The 24812-nt window shown below is 49.4% G+C and overlaps 1 protein-coding gene across 1 annotated transcript in view; it reads left to right on the top strand.

The window, feature by feature from the left end:
* The window catches only part of MYO5B (myosin VB), a 230963-nt gene that overhangs the window by 148600 nt on the left and 57551 nt on the right, over nucleotides 1-24812 (top strand). The window contains exons 18-21 of the mRNA XM_053205589.1: nucleotides 11557-11668; nucleotides 15700-15911; nucleotides 17743-17899; nucleotides 19759-19998. Coding sequence (XP_053061564.1) covers nucleotides 11557-11668; nucleotides 15700-15911; nucleotides 17743-17899; nucleotides 19759-19998 — 721 coding nt within the window. The remainder of the gene's footprint in view (nucleotides 1-11556; nucleotides 11669-15699; nucleotides 15912-17742; nucleotides 17900-19758; nucleotides 19999-24812) is intronic.

Genomic DNA, 24812 nt, shown 5'->3' with positions numbered 1-24812 from the left:
GGAATCAAATTAGTGGTGAAATTAGGAGTTTGCATTTGACCCGGAAAGTACAAGGAACTGTCACTAATCTGCAACCTCCAGGCAGCTTTTCCAAACCCAGCAGGTTCGAGCATTGTTCAGAAGGGTCTACTCTGGCCAGGGCAGAAGCCTGTTAGTATTTTCTTTGACCCACATCTCTTCTCCTTAGAAGAAAGGACCCTGGGGTTCCATCTCCTTTTTCAGCCCCAGGGGCTGAGCGCGAACTGCTGGCAACTCCATGATCAATGAGGTGAGCCCTGCTTGCCCTTCTCAGGTGCGGGCTGTGTCTGCCCTGCAGTGCCCAGCATCAGTCTTTTGATTGAGAGAATGGGGCTCAGGCCACGGGCATAGTAGTTCAGCCTTGAGTTCAAGGAACTGTAGTCTAGCCGGTTGGATCCACATACAATGGCTGCTCCAAGCACATGGTTCCTACAACTTAGGAACGTGGCAAGGACCTGAAGGAGCTGCCCGGCCATGCATGGCTTTTCAAAGCGGGCTCCCCAGGCAGCCAGGCCCCACTCCTGCTCCATTGGACTCCCCAAAAGTCTTTAGTCTGCTGCCCTCAGTGTTTCTAGGAACTGCTTCACAGCCCACTAGTGGCTCAGGAAATCAGTGTGACGGGGCATGACCAGCATCTTGTTTATTTAATGAAATAACCAGGGATGGAAAATGGCAATTTGTGGTAGAAAGGATATTACAGTCTGACCTTACTTGAGCTTTGTATATAGACCCAGGTGCGTCATGATTTAAAAGGCACTTTTGCTGAGGAGGCTCGCAGAAAGAAGTGAGCTGCTCAGGGTCGCCATTTGCTGTGGTTGAGCGAAGATTAGACACACCCTTCCTCTGCCCGGCTATGTGGTGATTGCCAAGCATCTTCCTGCTCATGTTAGAGTGTTACCATCCAAACTGGTTCAACAGGAGTGAAGAGTAGAGTAGGGTTCTATGCCTGCCCGCTGGGGGCTGGGCCCAGACCTGAGGCTTGGTGTAAAACTGCACCCTGCCTGCTCCAGCTTGTAAATAGAAGTCCAGATTATAGAATTGAACCCTGGGCCATAGCCAGAGGAGGCTGGTGGTTGAAGCCTTGGCCTTGGTGGAGTCAGGCCTGGCTTCCATCGTCTGCTCCCATTCTCCTCAGCTAGGTAACCTCAAGCGAGGAAATTAATCTCTGAGCCTGCGTTCCCGGATCACTAAGTAGTTACATCATAGGCGTGTGTAATGAATGACATAATGCCTCTAAAGTCCTCCACACAGTGCTGGGCACTTAAGCATTTAATAACATGTTTATCACTCATTTAGATGAGTAAGAAACTACATGCTCATGGGTGCAATTATCTGGGTAAAACAGGCCTGTACCAGAAATATTTAGCTTTGTCTTTGTGAAACCCTGAAACGTTTGGTCACCTTAAAAGATCATTGCAGAGTCCTTTAAGGAATTGAAAAGGTCAGTCCAAGAATTATCTAAAGTCTGTCAAAACTGGAGCTGAGTTGTCCCCTGTTAAACTGTTGAGGGTCCTTGTACAAGAAACTTAGGGATCATGGGTCCTCACGGCCACACCTGTGCTGTGCAGCACAGAGCCCTCCAGGTGAGCCCAGAAGCCCAGGTGCTCATCTTTGTCTACAACATGACGGTGCTACTGATGGTGAGCTTGTCTGGGAGGCGTGAACGTTTGGGACCTTGCCAAGCCCGGGGAGACGGAACCAGGGAAGCGTGTGAAAATGAGCTATTCTAGGGCAGGTGGGACTGGGGGATCTGTCTCTGTATGTAAGGAGCCACGTGTTTTTGCTAAGAACTTTCTAACAGCGAGGAGTTTGCTATCAGAACAAGCGCTCTGCGGAGGGCGTGGACCTCTCTTCTTGGAGAACGTCAAGGAGAAGCTACAAGTCTGGGTCTGATGTGGTTAGCTCTAGATAGCGCTTCAGGCACAGGTCCCGCGCATCTCTGCCACCTCGGATTCACCCGCCGTACTTGCTTGCAGCCTCGCTGGGAAATCAGAGCGACGGGGTGTGCCACCCACACTCCCGATTTTGCTGCCGCAGCACAGAATCATCTGTTCTAGGAGGTGGAAGAGGAAGCGGGGAGAGGACTTGACTCCCGTGGTCTCACATGAGCTGCTGTAGAAAATGTTTTCTTGCCTTCATGCCACCTTTCCTTGTTAATCTGGCCACCTGTTCCGTGTCCTATCCCCTGTTGAGCATCTAGCTCTGTGCCAATGGCTGGGAGGGGATTAAGGATCTAAGTCCCGGCCTCTGCCTGTCAGGAGCTCACGGTCTGGGAGAGGTGATAAAAACCTAAAACAGCAACATAGAATTAGGTGCAAGTTGGAGAAGAAATGTGGCTTTGTGGAGGAGGTGAGGTTTGAGGTGGGCCTTGAAGGGTGAGGAGGCTTTGCACTGGGGGGGTGGTGGGGAGAGTGGGAGAATACTGCCAGCCTGGAAGCAGGGCGGTGTCCAGGCACGGAAGGGACGATAATGTCCCCTGCGCAGTGATCGGGGAAGAGGCTTTCTCTGCCCGTCAGTCCTCAATCAGTTCTTCCTGTTCAATCTTGCATTCTTAGCATGCCAGCCAGGCTTTTCTCCTCATCCAGACAACCTCTTCCTTGGCAGCTGAGAGAGCACATTGCCTCCAAGTCTTGAGACCCATATGGAAAACGGCTTCTCCTGCTGTTCGTTCCACCTGGCTGCAATCAGAGTTGCTTCGAAGTTGAGATGCCCGCAGACTTGCCTCTTAGGGGGCAGCTGATGGGTGTCTTTCCCTGCCTCTCTAATGGATCCACACCTCTTTCTAGGAGGTGATCGCGAGGGGCATCTGTACCTTTCCATAATTGCAAGTATTGTGGAGAGCTTAGGGAAGGAAGGAAAGACTGGGATTTTCCGGTATCACAAAAAATGTTCCTTAACGCTGTGATGTAAACATTTGGGCTTAGATCCAGAATGCTGCCTTACCTTTGCTGTCTTAGCAGATTTTGCTGAAGGCTCAGAGGATTCCCTCCCCGAACTGCCATTTGAAATACTACCTTTTGGAAAGAGGCACCGTAGTTTTATGGCACTTTTGTTAGTGTTGAGGCAGAGCTGAATCATGCATCCACTCCATTTAGATCTGAATCCCCTTTCCCCAGCCACAGGGCCCAGGGTGGTGGGGGGAGCAGTGGTGAGGGCTGGGGAGAGGGCTGCGGGGCAAAGCTACCACACCTGCAGTCTCCTGACTCCACCCCTTGCCTCCCTGTTCTGCCCCTGCCAATCATGGTAACCATTTGTAGTGACCTCACGGCTTAAAAAAAAAAACCTCCCTTCCTGCTTCATCCAGGAGAGAGGTGCGTCTGCTGTGTCTGGGGATCAAGTAAGTGAGGTGTTACAGCTCATGCGTGCCCATGAAGGGGTTAGCTTTTGAAGGAAGTACCAGGGACTCGCGTGTGTTACCTCAGAATGTAGAGCTGAGCAGTCATGTTGTTACCTTGACTTGGGGAGTCCTTCCTGAGCCCAGAGGGACCTGAGTGGATTGGGAGTCATCCCCAAAAGAACTCACCTCCTTGGTGTTAAGACTCAACACAGCAAAGTGATTTCACTTGGTTTAGCTCGTCAGGTGACCACAACTTTGCCCAGCTGTTTTCCGCAGGAAACTTCCCTGCCTTCTTTGATGAGGGGAGTTAGGACTTAGAACGTTTTCCTGTGTGTCTCCAACTTCAATGGCCAAAGGGCACATGCCACTTTGCAGAGAGGAAAATGCCAAAGAGGAAGACTGTGCATGGCCCAGGGTCACAGGGACTCGTGATAAAATGTCCAGAGGGCACTTCCCCGGGAGCCCATGCAGAGGGCAGCCCTTTCCTACTGATGCCCTGGGCATAGTTGGCCCTATTCTGAAACAAACACGTGTCCTATGCCCCCAAAGCCCCGCGAGCCCGGACACCAAGTTGGCAGGCCAGTGGCGGCTCTCTGGGGCGCCCTCACCCCACCCTCGGGCACTAGTATACTTGTCTATTTTTATCTCTCTGAGAACTATGGCTCTCTGGGAGTCTGACTTAAAATACATCATTCAATTTGAAATGTACTGCCGTGGCAAAGAAATATGTCTGTTACGTACACAAAGCACCGTGATAAATGCCCTGTCTGGATGAGAGGCTTGGCCACCATCCCCAGGCTCCTGTGCCGTCCTCTGGCTCCCTCTGTGGGGTTCAGAGCAGTGTTGTGTCCCACGGGATTTGCGAAGCAAGTTCCATTTAACCACAACATGTGTGTTGGAGGGGGGAGGGTACTTGAATACGCAATGTTTATATTTTAAAAACATAACTCCTCCTAAGTCTTCCATTCATTTCCTGTTCACCTTAGAAGAACTCACTGATGCTTTCTGAGAAGACTTCACTTGCCAGCCTCCGTCCCCTCAGCCCCGTGTGGATGAAACCGCACAGGACCTTGGAAGTAGGCGGAGTCTGGAGAAGTTGCTTTGTTCACCTTTCCATTTAATCACGATTAAACAGCCACGTGGTTACCTGCCTTGCTGTTAAAAGTCCCACCAAGGGCTCAGTCAGTTAAGCGTCTAACCCTTGATTTCGGCTCAGGTCATGATCCCAGGGTGGGGAGATGGAACCCCATGTCAGGCTCCACGCTGGGTTTGGAGCCCGCTTGAGATTCTCTGCCCCTCCCTTGCTTACGTGCACATGTCCACATGTGCGTGCACGCGTGCTCTCTTTCTCTCAAAACAAAAATTTTAAAGCCCACTAAGAACGAACTTATTTCAGACTGAACCAGTTCTTCGTCCCAAGATCTTGCAGCCTTTAATTCTGGTGCTTTTGCCTGAGAGCTGTGCTCCCTTCCTTGGACCACACACAATCTGTCGCATGGTTCTCAATCGGGACTGCACATCACAGCCACAGGGAAGCTTGTTTGTGAATGCTCTCTGCCTCGAAACTCTCCCTTGGAAGCAAGTGTTGGTCACTGGTCAGCTGCAGATGCTGGGTTGTATCTGGGCAGTGCTGGGACTGAATACATTTTCCGTTCCTCATTTTGTATCTTGGCTGCAGCTCAGAGCCAATGGGGAAGAATTCGGTTATGGGGGAAGGATTTGGTTTCCTTCCTTCAGACCTGGGGCTACCTTGAAGGCTCAGCCTGTGTTCCCCTGGGAGGCCCAGGATAGAGGGTGGGGATAAGGGGGAAAGCAAATCCAGGCTGTCGGTGGTATGAGTGGGGGGTGAACACCCTGCTACTTCGGCACTCAGCCTTCCACGAATACCTGTGCTGAAATGATGACAAATGCCATGTATTATGTATTACTTTACAAAGCGCCCCCCCCCAACAAACCTCATCTCATTTGTTCATCACGTTGACTTTTTAAAATTGAGATGTAATTTATGTACAAGAAAAAAATCCTTCAGTGGTTTTCATTATATTCCCAGAATTGTACAACTGTCACTACTAATTGTGGATGTTTTCTCACCCCAGGGAGAAGCCCTGTTCCCACTGGTGGTCACTACCTCTTCCCCCTCCTCCTAGCTCTGGCGACCACTTACTTGATTTTCCTTTCTATAAATTTGCCTACTGTGGACATTTCATACAAATGGAAGCATATAAGTGGCCTTTTGTGTTATCCAGGTTTTAACATGTACCAGAACTTTATTCTTCTATGTTGCCTAATACTGTCATATCATAAGGATACCCTATGTTTTATCCACTCATCGGTCAATGGACATTTGGGTTATTTCTGCTGCTTGGCAAGTGTGAATAATACTGTTGTGAACATCCACGTACGTATTTTTATGTGAACATACATTTTTATTTCTCTTGATTATATACTTAGGAGTGGGATTGCTGGCTCACGTGGCAACTCGGTTTACCCTGTTGAGCTGCCAGACCATTTTCCACAGTGGTTGCACCATTTTACACTTCCACCGGCGATGGACGTGGCTTCCTGTTTCTATGCATTCTTGCCAACACTTATTGTTTGTTTTACTATGGCCATCCTAGGGGGTGTCAGGTGGTATCCCACTATGATTTTGATTGTATTTCCCTGATGATTACTGATGTTGAGCGTCTTTTCACGCGCTTATTGGCCATTTGTATATCCTCTTTGGAGAAATGCGTTCAGATTTTTTGCCCATATTTTAATTGGGTCATTTGTCTCTTTGGTGCTGTAGGAGTCCTTTATATTTTCTAGATGCTAGATGTTTGTCAGATTAGACTTGCAAATAGGTTCCCCATTTTGGCCCTATGGTAACCTGACATGCCATCTTCAGGGGTTCTTTCTGGCGGCCTGCTGTTGGAGAGAACGTGTGACATAGAGCCTCCTACCCTGGTCTTCTTGGAGGGACTCTTAGAGTTGGTCTAATCCAGCCAGGCTTGCTTGAGGGAATCTATCCAAGAGAAGGGAAGTGCAAAGTGCTACCACTTTGACGGATCCACTCCATCTGTTCACCTTCATCCATGGAGGGCTTCACAAGGAGACATGTTCTCTAGAATGTCCCACATGTAGATGGTTGAATCTAGTATCTAGATGAGAACTCAGACAACCAAAATATCGCCCTGTGTTTGCTCTGCCATTCACAGCAGTTGTATTTACTGTGTGCTGTCTTGAGCCTTGGAGCTAGTTACCAGGAAGTGTCTGTCCAGCCTCGCCTCTGCCTCTGATCTCCCCTTTCTTACCAGGAGCAATCACACCCCCAGTTGTGACAACTTTACCAGATCTACACATCTCCCTAGCAGGCCAGGGACACACAGGGTATGTCCTTGATGTCCAGGACATTCAGCCAGGCCCCTTGCCTGTGAGTCCAAATCCGGGGAGAGCTGGGATGAATGTGACTTCTGTCCCTGAGGCCACTATGACTCTGTATAACCCAGGGTTGAAGCCACTATTGGGGCCTGGTAATAGACTAAGGATGGAAGCTCTTCTACCAGCAATAATGTGAAATGGAAGAGCAGCCGGGCTCAGGATTGGCTTAAAGGATACATCCAGACCCATGAGCCACACAGCCATGCTATGAGTGGGGGAGGACCTGTCCAGGGCCACCTGAGGAGGGCAGAAAGAGCAGGAATGGAAGCAGTGGACTCACACTGTAGAGGCAGATGGTAGGCAGGGTTGGTTCTCAAGATGGTGGTTTTCTAGACCAGAAGTATGTTCTAGAATAAAGATTTTGTAAAAGGGAACATTTTTGCATATTTCAGCAAATGGAGTAGCAGGTGATGGTCTGAAGATGTTTTGTGTCCATTTGAGCCCAAAAGGATTGTCCTGCCCCAAAGCCAATAGTGCCCTTTGGGAGAAATGCTAGTAAAGAGGAAAGATTTAATGTTGGGATTCCAACCATTTTATTGGTCAGGAAAATACTTATTCTTTTAAAACGTGTGTATGAAGATACCGTGAAAGGTGCAAAGAAGTTTAAAAATGTAGCCTTACCCAGCCAAGGGTGTCCAGAGTCTAGCAGAGAAGCTAACATATGTATAAAAACTATCTTGTGGAGAAGGCATAAAGCTCTGTATCCCACATCTCCGTGAAAACGCTGAGGGAGGAAGATTCCATGGTGGTAGAGTACCTCAAGTGGAAATCCTGGACACCCTGTGGTCCTGTAGAGGGTCTTCCTAATTTTTACATGACCACAAAAAACCTCCATCCAGATGTTCCTACCAAATCAGGAAGTTGTTAAGAAACGCTACTTTTGGAAAACTAATCACGTATTCTGTTTAGCTTCGCTTGGAAAGTTTTCCTTCTACAAGTGAGGGAGCCTTTCATGCAAAGACTTTAAGAGCACAGAGTTTCACGGAAAAGGGAATCCACAATTGATTCTGGGTCCTTGGCTGAAGGACACTTGTATGTGCCCAGACCCCATGGTGGCCACGTTCCCCTTTGGTAGCTCATGAGGGAGTACCTGCCCAAGCCCTTCTCAGCGGATGGTCTGTCTGCTGCAGGCACACTCCTCCCCCATCAGTGTCACCCTGGTGCCAGTATCCAATGAAGCCTTTGTAAGAATAGGGGGAGAGCATTAGGTGGGAAGGGAGAGACCTTAGATTTTGGGAAGCTTTCTAAGCAGTCCACATGCATGAACTCCTTGGCCACCAAAGTGTGGGAGGTACTTTGCAAGGCACTTGATGTCCTCTCCAGTTTGGAGACATCCATGTGGGATGAATCCAGGATGTGACTTGCCTAAGGTCACATCCTGTCCGTGTCAGAGCAGGCTTCTTGGCTTCTGTACTCCTAGCTCGTTCTGTACTGGCCTTGGTGTCTTTGCAGTCACATCTGCCTACCATCTTGTCATTTCCTTGAGCCTGCAACCTCCCTGAGTTATGGAACTGTCAGCAGTTAAGAGATCTTCAAATTAGAACCGTTTGAGGTTTTTAGCCCAGCTAAATGCTGCTCTGATTATTCCCCCAGAGAAATTGCAAACTCGTAGGGAGAGAGAAGACGAGTGAGTACACAAATAACTGTATTGCAGGATGGGGGAGGTGCCTGCAGAAAGTCACACACAAGGTGCTGAGTTGGCTTCAAAGGAGAGCCCACATCTCCCTGTGGACAGGAACAGATGCATGACAAGGCACATGTTGATGGGCGGGCAGAGGAAGAAGACGACTTAAGACTTCACAAAGCCCTTTTTCTGTGTGTACATCATTCTGTTTGCATCTTGCCCAATGTGGAAGTATCAGAGAGCGAGGCCTGTTTTTAAAACTAGGGGGTTGGGGCAGAAAGAGCTCAGAAGTCCGGTAACATTTGCATGTGTCAAAAACGCACATCTGATTTGTGGCTTATCAGCTCCAGCTCTGGTCCTAGGCCTCCAGAATTGAGATCGGTCAGGCCTCAGAAGTTTTCTTGACGTTTATGGTACATGACTGGAATAATTGAAGTAGCATTTAGCTAGGTAGATAGCCTTACATGTTTCCACGTATAAAGCCACCTGTTCTAGGGGCTCCTGGGTGGCTCAGTCCATTGAGCATCCGATTTCAGCTTAGGTCATGATCTAGCGGTTCGTGAATTCAAGCCCCACATCGGGCTCACTGCTGTCGGCACGGAGCCTGCTTCAGATCCTCGGTCCTGCTCTCTCTGCCCCTCCCCTGCTTGTGCTCTCTCTCCAAAATAACATAAAAAACTGCCTGTTTGAGATGGTCTGGGAGTCGGTGGGCTTGGTTCACAGCCCCTCTGCAGCTGGAGGGTCAGGAAACAACTTGAGCTCAGTCAGTGAAGGGCATAAGGGCAGCAGGAACCTTTCCCCAGACCTACAAGAGGCCTCAGGGGCTCCTAGCACCTCTCTGCTCTCCCACCGAAGGAAGGGGGGGAATGACTGATAATGGGAATGGGAGCTTTGCAGGAGACTGTGAAAATGTTCTGGAACTCCATACTGGGTATGGTTGCACAACTCTGCAAATATACTAAAATCTATTGTCCACTTTAAAATTTGATGGTATGTGAGTTATCTCAATAAAAGTTATAAAAAGCAGAACTTCTAAACACCACTTTTACACTGTAAAAAATGTAAAGGGGAGAATGCTTTTTGTTACTTGCTCTTAGGCTGACACCCTCTCCGATACCCGGAGCTTTGTGAGACACCTGCCACCGAACCAAGGAAGGTGACGGACGTGATGGAGAGGCAGGGAGCTTGGTCTCCATTTCCCTTTGCCTCCCAGGGTGCTGAGGAGCGTGGCCCGGGAGGGGGAGGGGGACCCGAAGGAGGCCCACGCTGGCGGATGGTTGTGGAGTTCGAGGAGGAGCTCCAAAAGAACCAGCCTGCCAAGCGTGCCCTGCTCACCACCCAGCAGGAGTTCCTGATACTCCGCCGTGCTCCGTTTTTCTCATGAAACTTCTGGAGGACCCCATTTAAAGGCAAATGTGCTTCAGGAGAAAGGGGTACAATCCATTTACTCAATAATACTTCTTGAAAAATTTTTATTTGGTAAATATCTTTTAATGTTGATTTATTACGAGAGGGAGCACGCATGCATGCACTGGGGAGGGAGGGAGGAAAGCGAAATCCCAAGTAGGGTCCACGTCAGCACGGAGCCCAATGTGGGGCTCGATCTCAAGAACCCATGATATCATGGCCTGAGCTGAAATCGAGTCAGATGCTCAGTCGACCAAGCTACCTAGGCGCCCCCCACCCCAACTAACACATGAGAATGAGATGAATGAGTTCACTGGACACTCAGCCAGGCCTCAGATGCACAATCTGGAGGCAGCACCTAAATGATTCCCAAACAGGCGACGAGAACCGCGTGTGTTCCCACGGACAGGGCGTGTATGGCAGCCCCTGATGCCTCTGACGGGGCGAGCTGGGGCTGACGGATGCCTCTGCCGAGGATGCAGAACCGATGGGGACGGATGGCCGAGCTCACCTGCAGAGGGATTCAGATGGGAAATTCTGTCCCCTTAGAGTAGAACTGTGTAGAAACAGAATGTGTGATGTGAGGAGGTTGTGAGCTGGAAACCGGGAAGGAGCATGGAGGGTCAGAGTGAACATCTGTGTGAAGGGAGATTTAAGTAGAGATCTCCTCAGAGGCCAAGAGACAGCCTTTGAGGCCTTCTGAAAGATTCCCTTCCAGAACATACCAAAGCACAATTACTGAAAAGGTGGCGGGATTGTGAGTGCTCTGGGTTTTTTGCTTTTGTTTTTAATTTGGGAGTTGAATACCTCATGGTGGGCTCACATTACTCTAATGAAACAGGAGAAATGATAGGTGAAATCTGCTTTGGGCAGGAAGATGGTTCTGGGGCACCTGGGTGGCTCAGTCGGTTAAGCATCTAGCTTCAGCTTAGGTCATGATCTCGTGGTTCGTGGGTTCAAGCCCTATGTCGGGCTCTATGACAGATAGGAGCCTGGAGCCTTCGGATTCTGTGTCACCCTCTCTCTGCTCCTCCTCTGCTCGTATTCTCTCTCAAAAACAAACGTCAAAATTAAAAGATTTCTTCTAACGTATACCAAAATGTGTGAGTGGTAGTGTCACTGGGGGTTAGGATAAGGCCAACTTTTATTTGCTGATGTATATTTTCTGCATGTAAATGGGGTGCCTGGGTGGCTCAGTCAGTTAAGCTTCCGATTCTTGGTTTCAGCTCAGGTCATGATCTCACAGTTTCATGGTTCGAGCCTTGTGTCGGGCTTTACACTGATTGTGGAGCCTTCTTGGGATTCTCTGTCTCCCTCTCTCTCCTCTCTCCCACTCATGCGGTGTCTCTTTCTTTCAAAACAAACTTAAAAGTCTTCAACGAGAAGTACTAACTTTATGAGAGAAAGCCAACATTTAAAACCAAGCTGTGTCCCAGGCAAGGTTCCTCCTCTAGCAGCCAAGGGGAGCTCCGTGCTTGGGCAGAAACCCCGTGAGTGGTCCGGCCTCTGGTCAGTCCTCCCAGAGAGACCTCCAAACCCTCCTTTTCCCTCTTCCACTCATGACTGTATAAGTCAGCCACACACTGAAATTCTCACATTGGAGGAAGACAGTATGTCCAGGAATGGTTTTTTACTGCTCCGAAACAGCTTTATGCCGGGACTAGCGACCCTATGGGGCACTGAGATGGCTGCGGCCCTTCTGTGGCTGGGAGGCAGGCCTTGCCACCTGACGCACCTGCTTTCCCTCCAGGTGGGCCTACCACGACTTCTTCAACCGGTATCGGGTGCTGGTCAAGAAGAGAGAGCTCGCCAACACAGACAAAAAGGCCATCTGCAGATCTGTCCTGGAAAGCCTCATCAAGGTGAGCTGGTGCACCCCTGGAGGCTTACCCGAATGCCTTGGGAATTGGGGGAGTGATCAGCCCTCATGGTCTTCATCTTTCTTATTAAAACTGTTTGACATGCTCATCCATTTTCCAACATCAGCGAGTTTAAAAGAGAAATCCCTTCACGTATATGGCGGACTTTTTTCATGTCTCGGCACGTGTAAAAAGTAAAAATGTTTGTACACATTGTAATGAAGCCGCTACTGGCCTGTGGCTCTGGCTTCTCCAAAGCCTGAGGCTCCATATTATCTGCCCACACCGCACACCTGCCCAGGGGCTCTGACCTAGCCCAGGCACAGCTTGGAAGTCAGCATTTGGGAAAATAGGTGCACTTTTCCTATCTTCTTCTTGCACAGCCGGCCTCCGGCCTTCCCCTAAAGGCTTGTTTTAAATAAGGCAACAGATGTAATTAACACAACCTGAACTCAAACCTGAGCCTTGAGACTGGAGCTACTTTGGGGCCCTTTGTGAGGGGTGTATCCTAAATATTAGCTCCACAGTATTCAGGGATTCTAGCAGGACATGGTAAAAATGGTCTTGATAAAGGGTTAGATTACATCAAACATCTTCCCTTCCGAAAGGTAACGTAATGGAGAGAACTAGATCAAAAAATTTTCAATTTTAAATACAGTTCACTCTCACACATTGTAGGTGTAAAGGGCATCACCCCCACCCCCGCCACACACACACATTAAAAAAAAAAATTCACATATAACTTCAGACTTCCTAAAAGTAAGCCACTAATAAATAGCCTGCCGTTGACCAAAAGCCTGGTGCATGGTGTCCTGTGTTGCAGACACATGTATCCTTTACTGCAGAGGACAGTCTTTGTGTTAATGCCCAGCCCCTGGTTATAAGCAATGAGCCGATCACAGCTGGAGCATTTGGAACGAACTAAGTGTATACCCTAACGAAAATTGTATGAATGTGTGACGTTTCCTTTGCTTGAGAGACTTTCTTCCTCTTCCCCTTGTCTGCCTAGGTTCCACCCTCCTTCCCGACTGGGCTCTTAAAATGCCTTCTGGTCTGCAAAGCCTGGTCTGATTTCCCAGAAGGAGTTAGCGACCCCCGTCCTCTTTTGGCCACCAGCACTCCGTTTCTGTCTTCCATTATTGCATTTACCTACCCCCTTGTCTTGCAGTTGAGAGTTTGTCATTTCACCAGACTATGAACACTGAAATGTCAGGGATCCCGTTGTTGTGTCCCTGGCACCATGACTGGTTCTTACAGGAGCTCTGAGTTTGTGCAGGTGGCTGCATGGGTTCCCAGCTTGGGGGGGGGGGGGGGGGAGGGGCAGTCACGACTGTCACCTGCCACTAATAGCTCATGGTTATGAAGCACTTAGGAGTCACTTTAACCCTTCACATCCCTCTTCTAGTACTCGCATGGCGCCTTAGGGGGATGCAAGCGTCTTTCTCATTTTGTAGATGAGGAAACTGAAGTCTAGAAAGCCGATCAGAGTTCCCCAAGGTGTTACAGGTGGACCGGCTCAACACCCCGCAGCCACTCTGAATCACAGTGCCCATTGAGCCAGTCTCATTGACTAATGTCACCGTGCATAATTAACCTTTCTGCAGAAAGAATAGGGATCAGTGCTTCAAGACTTCTCCGGGGACCTTGTATTTCCTGTTTCCCTCCCCTTTTGGGGACCTCATCTTCTAGTCACCAGTGCTACCTAGGGTGAAGCTACACGTTAGCCTAGAAGGGCACCTGCCAGCACCAAGCAAGTGCCAGTGCATTTTAGAACACAGTGATGAGGAGAGAAGCTGGTGGCATGTGGGCCAGGCAACAGGTGCTTAATAGCTGGGAGTTTAATGGGAGGGAGCCTGGGGCCAGCTTCATGAGGTCGTTCATGAGTGATTGTCTCCTCCTACAGGGATTGTAGGAATGCCCTTCATCCCCTACTGGAGTTTGTTTATTCTTTAATCCCACCAGCGTGTATTGCATCCTTTCTACGTACTCTAACCTAGAATGGTCGCTCACCGTGAGCCTTATAAAAGAGCATAACACATGCGCCCTGCCTTCCAGGATGCTAGTACCTGGTGTGATTATAGACCCCACCGGCGGGAATCAGATTATGAGACCTGAGTCTTGATCGTGACGGGGGAGCAGAATATTAGCAAGCGTCCGCTGGGAGTCCAGGGAGCGTAAGGAAATATGTGTGCACGGCGTGCGGAGAGGAGATGGTGTTGCAGAGGGGGCGTGGTGCGGCGAGAGACCGCTGGCCTGGGAGTCCCTGAATGCCAGGCTTTGGTCTTGGCATCCGTGAGGTAAAAGGAGTGGCTTGGGGTGGATTGCTGAGATTCCGTTCTGCCCCCTCAGTCTATGATTCTTAGAGGAGCTCTCAGAAGATCACCCCTGATTGAGTGGTATGTGAACGGTGTCGTCAGCAAGTTCCGAGGGTTAGAGAAAGCAGGTCTGAGGTAGGGGACGTGCCCCAGACACGTGAGCTGAGGAGAGAGTGGCCATCAGGCTAGTGGTGACTGGCTACAGCAGATGGGACCTTCAGAAGGATCCTTACTTATGAAAACAGTGGCTTTGCAGACCAAGTCATACCCTTCCTGGTGGTTTTTCCAGAAGAGGAAACAAGCGTTTGTGCTCTGGTTCCTGGGATGCAGCAGACACCCCCAGGCCCTGGCTCTGCTGAAGCCTGAGCTGCCAGGCGTCTTTCCGGACTGTGAGGGCTGAGCCACCCACCTTTTGCTCCCTAGCCCCTCTTCACTGAGAGGGAGCCCTGGCCAGTAGCGCAGTGATGAAGGCAGGGCCTCAGCTGCCTGGGGGCTTCTCCCCTCATCCGGCCCATCCCTCCCAGCGTGTGCTGAGGGCCCACTGGGCACTTGGCCCTTGGCCCTGAACAGAGGCAGGGATGAGGACCCGTCCCACACCTAACCTCTCCCAGCTCCGCCTGTGGCCTGGCTGTGAATGGGGACAGTCGGCGACCGTCCAGCTAGACACTGTGTCCCAGCTTAGGCAGTTTCATCTTGCCTGTGTGAGGAACCTGTAAAACGTGGTGATTCAGCATTATTTCAGAGCCATTTGTCAACCTGAGACATTCTATCATGTGTGTGTTTTTCTTAGACCTTGGCTCATTACTTCTTCCTTATGGTCTTCGTGCCGATGAACAAAATTAGATAGGAGTTTATCTACGAAGAGCACTCAGTTACAGAGGGTTAACTATCAAGTACTGTACCCCAGCTTGTCTGCAAGCACACTGCTGGGTCGTCTTTCCTTAGCCACAGGGGTGAGCACAGGGAAAGGTAATTAACATTAACCTAATTAGATACAATTAAGACAGTAATTATATGTCAAATCTCAAAACCTAGTCTGAAGTCAAATAAAATTTCTTTGGAGAGCTATATGCAATCTGAAATTATGCATACAATGGTATGGCCATTTGAGGATAATCTTTGTAAAATGATCTGAGCGGGTCATTTCCTTGCTCAGAGCACCACCAGGGGCTTCCCATCCCAGTTGTGTACTGTGGCCTGTGGGGCCTTTGGTGATTTGTTCTTTCTGCCCCCACACTTGACCCTCCTGACTCTCCTGTTCCTCAAACATACCCAGCTTTTGCTACCACAGGACATTTGCATCTGTTCTACTCTTCTGGGGATGCCTCCTTTAGTTTATTTAGGTTTGTGCTCAAATACCACCTCCATAAAAACGCCTTCCTAGATTACCCTATTTAAGCATACCCAACCCACCCTTAAATCCCAAGTTTTACTGTCTTCAGAATCTTCGCTGCCTGAAAACCTTGCCTTGGTTTGCTTGCCTTTCTCCTCTCACCATGATGTCAGTTGCCTGACGGCAGGCATCTTGTTCAGTGCTGCGGCCTGGGCACAGTAACCCCATGTCTAGTAGTAGGGACTTAGTGTCTGTTCAGTGAATGCTGAGAGTTGGGGTGTGTCTCAGGAGCAGGGGTATGCAAGCTCTGACCAGGGAACGCTGCACGGAAGACTGGATGGTAAGGTATGTTACCTCACTGATGCTCCCCTCCCTGCTTTGTAAAGGATCCCGACAAGTTCCAGTTTGGCCGCACCAAGATCTTTTTCCGGGCAGGCCAGGTGGCTTACCTGGAGAAGCTTCGGGCTGACAAGTTCCGGGCAGCCACGATCATGATCCAGAAAACCGTCCGGGGCTGGCTGCAGAAGGTGAAATACCGCAGGCTGAAGGCCACTACCTTAACTCTGCAGCGGTATTGCCGAGGGCTCCTGGCCCGCAGGTGAGCCAAACTGGGGCACATCTGGTGTGTCAGGTCACGGGGGAGGGGGGCTTGGTTGGTTGGCCTGCCTCAGCCTGATTAGAGTGGTTCTTTTTGCACCCAGCTTTCTCTCATGAACTGGGTACATGTCTCCTGCGCCCTTCTCACCTGAGGGAGTAAGTCTAGCTCCAAGACTCCTGGTTCTCCCAGTCTGTCCCCATCCCACCAGTACTAATCTAGGATGGGCCCTGTGTGCCACAAAACCACTAATTTCCCTTTGCCTAAATCCCAAAGTAATCTTCTTTTAGAAAAAAAGACCAATTCAGCCTTCACCCCTTCCACTAAGCTTCTTTATTTTACAGCACCATTTTCCAAATCCCCCAGGAGTTTGGGAATGAGAGCTGGAAAGATCCTGGGAAGGTCCTTAGGTAGATTCATTGCCTGGAGCCAGTACTGAGGGTATGACTTTAGCCACAGGTGGCTATGCAGGGGCAGAGCAGCCCAGCACCATGCAGCCCAAACTACTTTCCCTCCCACCTGGTCTCGTTGGGTCGATAAGCCTCTCCACCGAGAGGGCACGTGGGACACAGCCTCCCACGAGACCCACCCCTCGTTCTAGATCCACGAGCTCACGATGTAGGGATTTCCTTATTCCATGAAGTCTTGCATTTGGAAGTCAAACTTTGACAAGTGGCTGTTCAGTCACTTCTGCTGGAACATTAAAAGGAAAAAAAGCACCTGAGTTACAAGCCAGATCAGGCATCCTTTGTATCCGAAAGTTCGAGATTGCTCATGCTGGCCTTCACATCCTTGCTGTAGGCTGTTTCCCCGGGCTTAACCAGAGATGATGAATGCCACTGATCACCTCTGAATCACCAAAAGATGATCTCTGGAACAAAAGCTATAGAAATAGAAAGTTGTCAGTAGCACCAACGCTAAGTAATCGTCAGCAGTCTGTGCCCATAAGCCAAGTCATTGCTGAGTGCCCCTGTGTGTGCAACTCTGTCTTACCCAGAGGACAGGGAGAACCTAAAACAGAGTTGGCCTGTGTTCTCCCTGTGGGAGTTCGTGCCCCGGGGGACATGCAGGGCCCACATAGGGAGAAAGTACCTACGAAGAGTTAGACTGTCGAACCAGACTCCCTTCACGTGGGGTGGGGCTCGTGGGTTCCCTCCTCCTCTGCTAGAGGACTTCTGAGAGCCTTTCTAACTTTTAATACACTGAGTTTCTGAACACTTACTATGCACCTGGCATCAAACAAAGCCCTGAAGGGTAAGAAGTGTCAGACTAACTCTGTCTTACTTGGGGGGTGTGGTGGGGAATGGAGAAGCGAAACAAGAAAGTAGAGATGTCCATGCTTCATGCATCCTAGACGGAAAGGGCAGGGGAGATGAGAGAGCAGGGAGATAGGGTGCAGGCCTGTGAAGGTTTTATTCATTCAGCAAATATATACCGAGCACCTACAGGCCTGGCCCTTGCTAGATATGGGGGGCATGATTGAGAGCTGGCTGTTGGCATCTCCAAGCTGAGTGAGGTACCGGAGACCGACAGAAGTGTAAACGTGGTGTCAGTGGGGACTGCCCAGGTTGGTGGGAGGGGTTCACGGGAGGGGGAGTGAGCAGGGCTTGGGAGGCTCAGACTGAGCTTTAAACTTTTGGGAAGACCTCTTAGACAACACGGAAGATGCTCATGCTGCCATTCAGGGCCTGAGCTCCAGGTACCTGTGGCATTGCTGTGTTCTGAGAGCGTGATCAACATGGGCTCAGCCTGGAGCGTCCAAGCACATGGCTTGCGTTCACACACGGCTCCCAGGCCTCCGTCAGCAGGGCCCGCCTGTGCTCTCCCTCCCCAGGCTGGCCGAGCATCTGCGGAGGACGCGAGCAGCCATCATGCTCCAGAAGCAGTACCGCATGCGGAGGGCCCGCCTGGCCTACCAGAGGGTCCACAGGGCCACCGTCACCATCCAGGCCTTCACTCGGGGCATGTTCGTGCGGAGAATCTACCAGCAGGTGTGTAGCCACTCCCCCACCCCCCACCCCACCAGCCCTGCCCCTGGGACTCAGGGGCTGCACACTGGGAGTCAAAGCAGCAGCAAATGGATTGTCGCCACCACGAACATTGTGGGTGTGCTCCTAACTTTCTTCTAAGTGATTTGACACCTTTGCTCCCACTGAGTCCTTTCAAAGTCCCATAAAGTATAGTATATTAGAATCTTCCAGAGAAACGGACCGTGTGTGTGTGTGTGTGTGTGTATACAAATATGGGGACTCTCAGGAAATTGTCCACATGGTTATGGATGCTGGGAAGTCCCATAATCTACCATCTATAAGCTGGAGGCCTAGGAAAGGCAGGGGTGTAAATCAGTCCACGTCTGAAGGCATAAGAACCAGAGGAGCCAATAGTGTAAATCCCAGTCCCAGTGCAGGAGAAAATGATGTCCTAACTCAAGCAGTGAGGCAGGAGGAAAGGGGCGAATTCCCCTTCCCTCTGCCTTTTGTTCTCTTTGAGCCCTTAGGGATGATGCCCTCCCACATTGCAGGGAGGACAGTCCACTCATTCAGATGCTCATCTACTGTAGAAACGCCCTCAGACACACCAGAAGCAGTGTTTAATCTGGGCACCGTGAGGCCTGGCAAGTCCACACGTGAGAGTAACCATCATAGGTTGGATGGGTGCGTGTCGTCATGCTCCTTTGACAGCTGAGATGCTCGGGGACGCTGTCCCCTGCCCAAGGGCACTTGGTCAGCCAGTGGCAGAGCCTGGTGACCTGTCTTGGGCTCGCTCAGACTTGAGAGCAGAGGGCAATATGAGGTATCGTCGGGTCTCACCGCTTCATTTAGTGGGATAGGACTCTGAAGCCCAGCAAGGTAAGGTCAGGGCAGCGGGACCCCGACCTCCCTGCCAGGCCATTATTCCAGCGAAGCCGAGTTACCCAGTAGCCTTGAGTCAGGACACAGCCATTCCAGCATATCACTCCGATACAGCTGAAGCCCAAAGCTAGGATGAAGGACAGATTGGAAGGAAAGGTCTAAAATATTCTTTTTTCCTAAAGAGAACATTTTTCTCTTTTATGGTCAGAGAAGGTCTGATTTTCTAATAAAACACTGAAGTGACCGTGAAAAATCAAATGTGATCAGACACCAGGGTGGCACCGAGTGATGTAAGATGGGGAAACCCAGGTCAGTGGGAGGTCGTTCTGTGAACGTTCCTGGGAGATCAGTGACATCTGTGTGATGTCCTCAGGGAAGGGCACATGACATTTGGGAGGCACTAGGCTTGAACCCAGCTCTATCTTAGAGCTATGATACTGGGCATATTTGCTCGTTTATTCATTTATCCCACAAATACTTCTTTTGCAAGGCATTAGGGTAGACACATTGAGGATCTCGTTTTCTGAGTGGTTGGTAACTTGATAGAAAAAGGAAAGTGAATTACAAGCCATATTTGTACCTATAAGTCATTGGCTCATCATGGACTCTGACTAGAGAATCTCATCCCCCGGGCTCCCCATCACCAGGGAGGGGAGCTGAATCTGTTGAATGGGAAGATGCCAGCAGGGTTTATCTTCAGGTCCCTCCAACTTGAGAGGTTTTTATGCTGTGGTTCCCTAACCAATAAAACAAAGTAAAACAAACTACTAAAAACAAGAGTTTAACAGCTGCCTCTTTGCAGGTAGATAGGCTGCTGCAGAACTTAGTTAAAACTTGTTCATGAAACAAATAGCCACCAAAACTTTGTTAGGCATGTCCTCTCTGCATCTCCTAAAACTAGGCCAGTCTTGGCTCTCCCTGTCTCCAGGCAGTGTGTGAGCGTCCCTCATTCCTGTCCTGCAGTGCAAACCCACCAGGTGTGTGCTTGTCCCTACCAGGTCCTCATGGAGCACAAGGCCACCATCCTCCAGAAGCATGTGCGGGGCTGGGTGGCACGTAGGCGCTTTCAGCGGCTGCGGGGCGCGGCCATCGTCATCCAGTGTGCCTTCCGCATGCTTAAGGCCAAGCAGGAGCTGAAGGCCCTCAAGATTGAGGCCCGCTCAGCAGAGCACCTGAAACGTCTCAACGTGGGCATGGAGAACAAGGTGGTCCAGCTGCAGCGGAAGATTGATGACCAGGTCAGCATCAGGAGCTCCCTGCCAGGGGTTGGGGGCTGTGGGAGGCACCAGGGGGGCCTTTGAGAGAAATCCTCAGGGAACTGCTTGTGTCAGAGACCTGAGGGAGCACAGACATCCCGAGAAGATCACTCGGCAGGAACGTCTACTGACTATGGCAGACAGAATAGTGCCCCCAAAGATGTTTGCATCCTAATTCCCAGGGCCTGTGAATATGGGACCTCACATGGCAAATGGGACTTTGCAGATGTAATTAAGGGTCTTGGGATGGGGAGACAAGCCTGGATTATTTGAGCGGGCCCAGCGTATTCACAAGGGTCCTCGCAAGAGGGAGGCAAGAGGGTCAGATTCAGAAAGGATGTGGTGACAGAGGTTGGAGTGAGGCAGGGCCATGAGCCCAGGATGCAGGCAGCCTCCAGGAACTAGAAAAGCAGTAACATGAATTCCCCACTGGAGCCTCCAGGAGGAACACAGCCCTGCTCTGACCCCTTTTAGGCTTCTGACCTCCAGAACCATGAGGTAATAGATTTGTATTGGTAACTTTATGGTAATTTGTTACTACAGTAGTCAAAATCATGGTCTCCTGCCCTTGTAGAGGCAGCCTGGGGTAGTCATCTTAGCTCATGTTGATGGGGAGGTTTCGCTGCCTGCCAGGCTCTGTCCTGGTGCTTTGTATGAACTTGTTTAACCCTCACAACAGCCCCATAAGGTGAATAGCATCATCCTCCATTCTTGACAGGTGGAGGTCACACAGGTGACCTTGGAAGGCCATGATTTGAACCCCACTGGTCTGGCTCTGGAGCCCATGTTCTTTACCACTTGGCTCTTTGGCCTCTGTTGCGTTGTGTGGTGGGAAAAACACATGCTTTGGAATCCGAAAGAATCCGGTTCACATTCAACTCTGCTGCTTAGAAACCAAGTGACCTGATCCCTCCACGCCTCAGTTTTCTTATCCATAAAATGGGGCTTCTAGGGCTGGAAGAAGAGTGAGTGAACATGCACAAAGGATCTGGTATGCACTAGGGAGCCCAGGAAATGGTTACCACTATTATATTTATGCTTTTTCCTTTTCCTACCCTAACCACCTTCTCAACCAGTCCCACAAGTGACAAGTCATTGGTCAGGTCTCTATGGGTGTGTGGGGTATTGTGCAGGGCACTGCAGGGAATCCGAAACAAGCCCAGGATGCTCGACACCCCCCACCAGGTCGGAAAGATGAGAAAGGCATGTGTGCACACACTCCCATACACCCACTTTTTTTGGTGGCCCCAGTGGCCAATCTTCTTCATTCTCCTCTTTGGAACAACTTGGTGCTTGACAGTTTCTGGTGCTTCGTTAGGCTTGGTGAGCAGAGGATGACTTTGACACACATGGATGTTGTATTGCAAGGGAACAATATTAAGGTAGTGTGGCCAACAGCATCCACTACCCTGATGATTTCCTGTGCACTCTCACGTGCCACGCCCTGTGATCAGTGTTTTATGTTCACTCTCATTTGATCCTATAGCAACTTTGTGAAGTGATTTTACAGATGAGGAAATTGTGGATCAGGGACATTAAGTACCTTGCTGAGGTCACAGAATTAGAAAGTTCTAGAACCAGCATTCCAGCCCGATCTGTCTGATCCCACAGCCATAATGAGGATGATGCTAGTTTTCTTAACCCCAAACATCACTAAACTGTTAGCCCTTCCCTGTGCATAGTCCTTGCTAATACGGGTTCCCAGCGTTGAAAGCAGGCTCACAGTTAGTTTGCCTCATGCAGGGTAGTAAGATGACCATAGGAGCAGTCTCCTGCAGTGGCCTGGAGGGTTTCAATCACCTCCTGAGAAAGGACAGGGGAAAGGGAGGGAGAAGAACACAAAGAATGCCACAGTGTGTTTGTGCAGTGTTGAGAGAGAATCCGAGTTGGAGTCACCAGGCACTGCCCTGGAGGTCACTCCCTTGTATTGCATCTATTCTAGGCTGGGCATTTTTCAAGCTTCACAAGACCCCAATAGGTCAAGAAAATAAGCCATTTTATACTTAAACCACCTACCCCAAACAGCAGTCCAGAAGTATTGTATAGATGGTAGTAAAATGTCCCTGCTTCTCTGCTCTTGCAAAGACCAGTCTTCTCAAGAAGAAGCTGTTGTCCTGGATGTTTACGTTCCTGATGTGAGTTCAACAGGGTGTCTGTTTTGCTTGAGTTCTTAGGGAGCAATACAGCAAGTTGAAGTGCAGGGTGGAGGACACTAGGTACCTGCCCCTGGTCGGCCTGCAGTGATAATGCCCAGTCGTGGATGAAGGCACATCTGCCCAGAGGGATAGGACTGGAAAGGATTGGCCATTTGAAAAACTCAAGTACAGGGACGGGCCCAGGTTTTGTTATTGTCGCTGTTGTTGTTCTGGCCATTGATCACTGACCACAAAAGACATTTGCATAGTTAAAATTTGCCAATTAACCTTCTGAGTAAAGGGTAGTCAGACGAGTGGCTTTGTTGGCCACCCTGCCGGGAGCCCTGTGTACTGCCCAGTCACTGCAGCCCTCGGTTTCCAGCCCCAGGGCCCTGCATTGGCGTTGCTGATTTCTGAAGTTAACTGGTGAGGTTAAAAATAAATCTGATATTTTACAACCCACGTGCTGGAACATCAAAGAGAAGCAGATTTAAAAGGCCTATTTTTAAAAGAGCTTTTTGCCTTAAGCTTCCTGCTTGGCAAACATCTGTGAGTGGTGGCAGGTGCTATCCACCCTGGGCAGGCTGCCCTACGTGCAGAGGGTGATCAGAAGAGGCAAAAGGAGTGGATTAGATCCTGCTTCCTGGTACCCCTCCCTGCATTGCCCAACTATGTACCAGGCACATTCTCCTGTATTAATTTATGTAATCCTCACCAGGACCCTGTGAGATAATCTCATCCCCACTTTAAACTGAGGCACACAGGCTAAGCAGCCTGCCCAAGGTCACACACTAGTAAGTAGCATGGCTAGGATTGAAAAACTTGGCAGTCTGGCTCCAGAGAAGGTTCTGTCCCCAACCAAATTATAGGATATCTGCACATTAGGAGATTCTTTTGACTTAAGAGAATTCCTCAATCCGAGGAGGACTCTTAGCTTTGTTTTGGGTTCATTCACATATAGATGGCATTGTCCTTGGACCAGTTGGTCTTCTACAGTGGGGTGTGTGACCCGGTATCAAACATGCTTGACATTCTTTCGTGAGAAGGAGGCATCAGCATAATCTTGGTACCAGGTCTTCAGAGATGCTTGTTTATTGAAGTCTCTTGGCAGATGGGGCTGGCCATTTGGAATTGTCTTTCTGTTCTTTGTGTAATGCCCAGAGACAACTCTGGTCACTGCTCTCCTGACACACGAGGTTCTTAAGCTGGAAGGAGAGGACAGGCAAAGACGTCCCAAGGTATTTGTCAGAGCAGCATGGGGTAGTGGACAAAAATCCTAGCTGGATGGGGGCCTGAGTTCTGTCTCAGTTACACTCGTACCAGAGTTGACAGCTTGGGATTACGGCTGAATCTGTAAGCGGAGATTGGCCTAAGATTTCTAAAGTAACCTCTAGCTCAAAAATTAACCGATGCTATGATGTGGCTAAAGTAGTGGTTGCCAACTCCAGGCTGCACTATAAGATTACCTGGTGGAGTTTTTTTGTTTTGTTTTAAAAGTATTCCCAGTGTCAAGGAGTCAGCAAAGGAGGAAATTGAAGGATAACACGAGGGTAAGGTTAGTGCCAAAATTCATGGCTAAGGTTTCGTGCACCGAACTAAAGTGACAAGACACAAAATTGGCACCAAGTTCCCAAGCAACCAGAAAGGAGGAAATAGGATCATTTGAGAGTTTAAGAGAAAAACTGGTGGAAGAGGATTGGAGCTGTCCCTTGTACTGAAACTTTTTCCTGTGGGCTTTTGTAATCTGTGATCTCAGAAACTGCTACTTCAGAATATCTTTAAACAGTAAATACAGTAACAGTTCCTGGGGCCGTTTCTTACACTGTCCCTGATGCAGGCCTGTGCTGTGACATTTTTTAGCCAAAATGATGTAGCCTATGAACTTGGCTGTCTACAATTCTGCCTTTATTCAGATACAACATGTAGAGTGAGTAGGCCATTTGAACCTACAATTTTTCTTTTATAATGAGGGTCAAGTTTTAGACCTTTAGGAGTACAATGCTGTATTTAAATGTTTTATCTGAAAAAATATGATAGAATCATATGGATTCAGTTAGTAGCCTTTTAAATCAGACTGGTTCAGTATATTTAGTATACACTTAGTAGGTACGTTAAATTAGTTATTTTATGATTCACAAGAGCATCCAAGTACGTTTGACAAATAGCATAATTCACAGTTTTCTGGCCTCCAGTGCCTCAGTTTCCTTAACTGAAATGGGGATATGAATCAGTCTCACTACATAGGATTTTGAGAATTGGATGGAGTTAGTATATGTGAATTATGTAGTACAGTGCCTGCCCCATAGTAAGCACCCAATTGAGTGCTGGTAGCACATGTGAAACATGTTATTTTTCATGATGCAGATAGTCTTGCAATGATTTCCTCACCTCCTTCCCCAGGGGTCTGTAGACCATTAATTGGGAACTACTTGAAGCCTCTTCCATACAGTTCGGCAGGTTGTTCACTGCACAAGGATAGTTGGCTATGGGAACAAATAGGGCTGAAGACCATCCTATGCTCTGCTCATCTGACTGTGAGCCCTGGAGCATTGCTGCCCTGTGGAATCTGTGCACCCCTGCAGCTGTGTCCATGCAGAGACGCAGCTCTGTGGACCTCCTTCCTCCCTGGAGGTGGTGCCCTTTCTGGTTTATACAAAAGTG

This window comes from Acinonyx jubatus, chromosome D3 (genome assembly GCF_027475565.1).
Source record: "Acinonyx jubatus isolate Ajub_Pintada_27869175 chromosome D3, VMU_Ajub_asm_v1.0, whole genome shotgun sequence".
Classification (NCBI taxonomy): domain Eukaryota; kingdom Metazoa; phylum Chordata; class Mammalia; order Carnivora; family Felidae; genus Acinonyx; species Acinonyx jubatus.
This window is presented reverse-complemented; position numbering and strand designations above follow the sequence as displayed.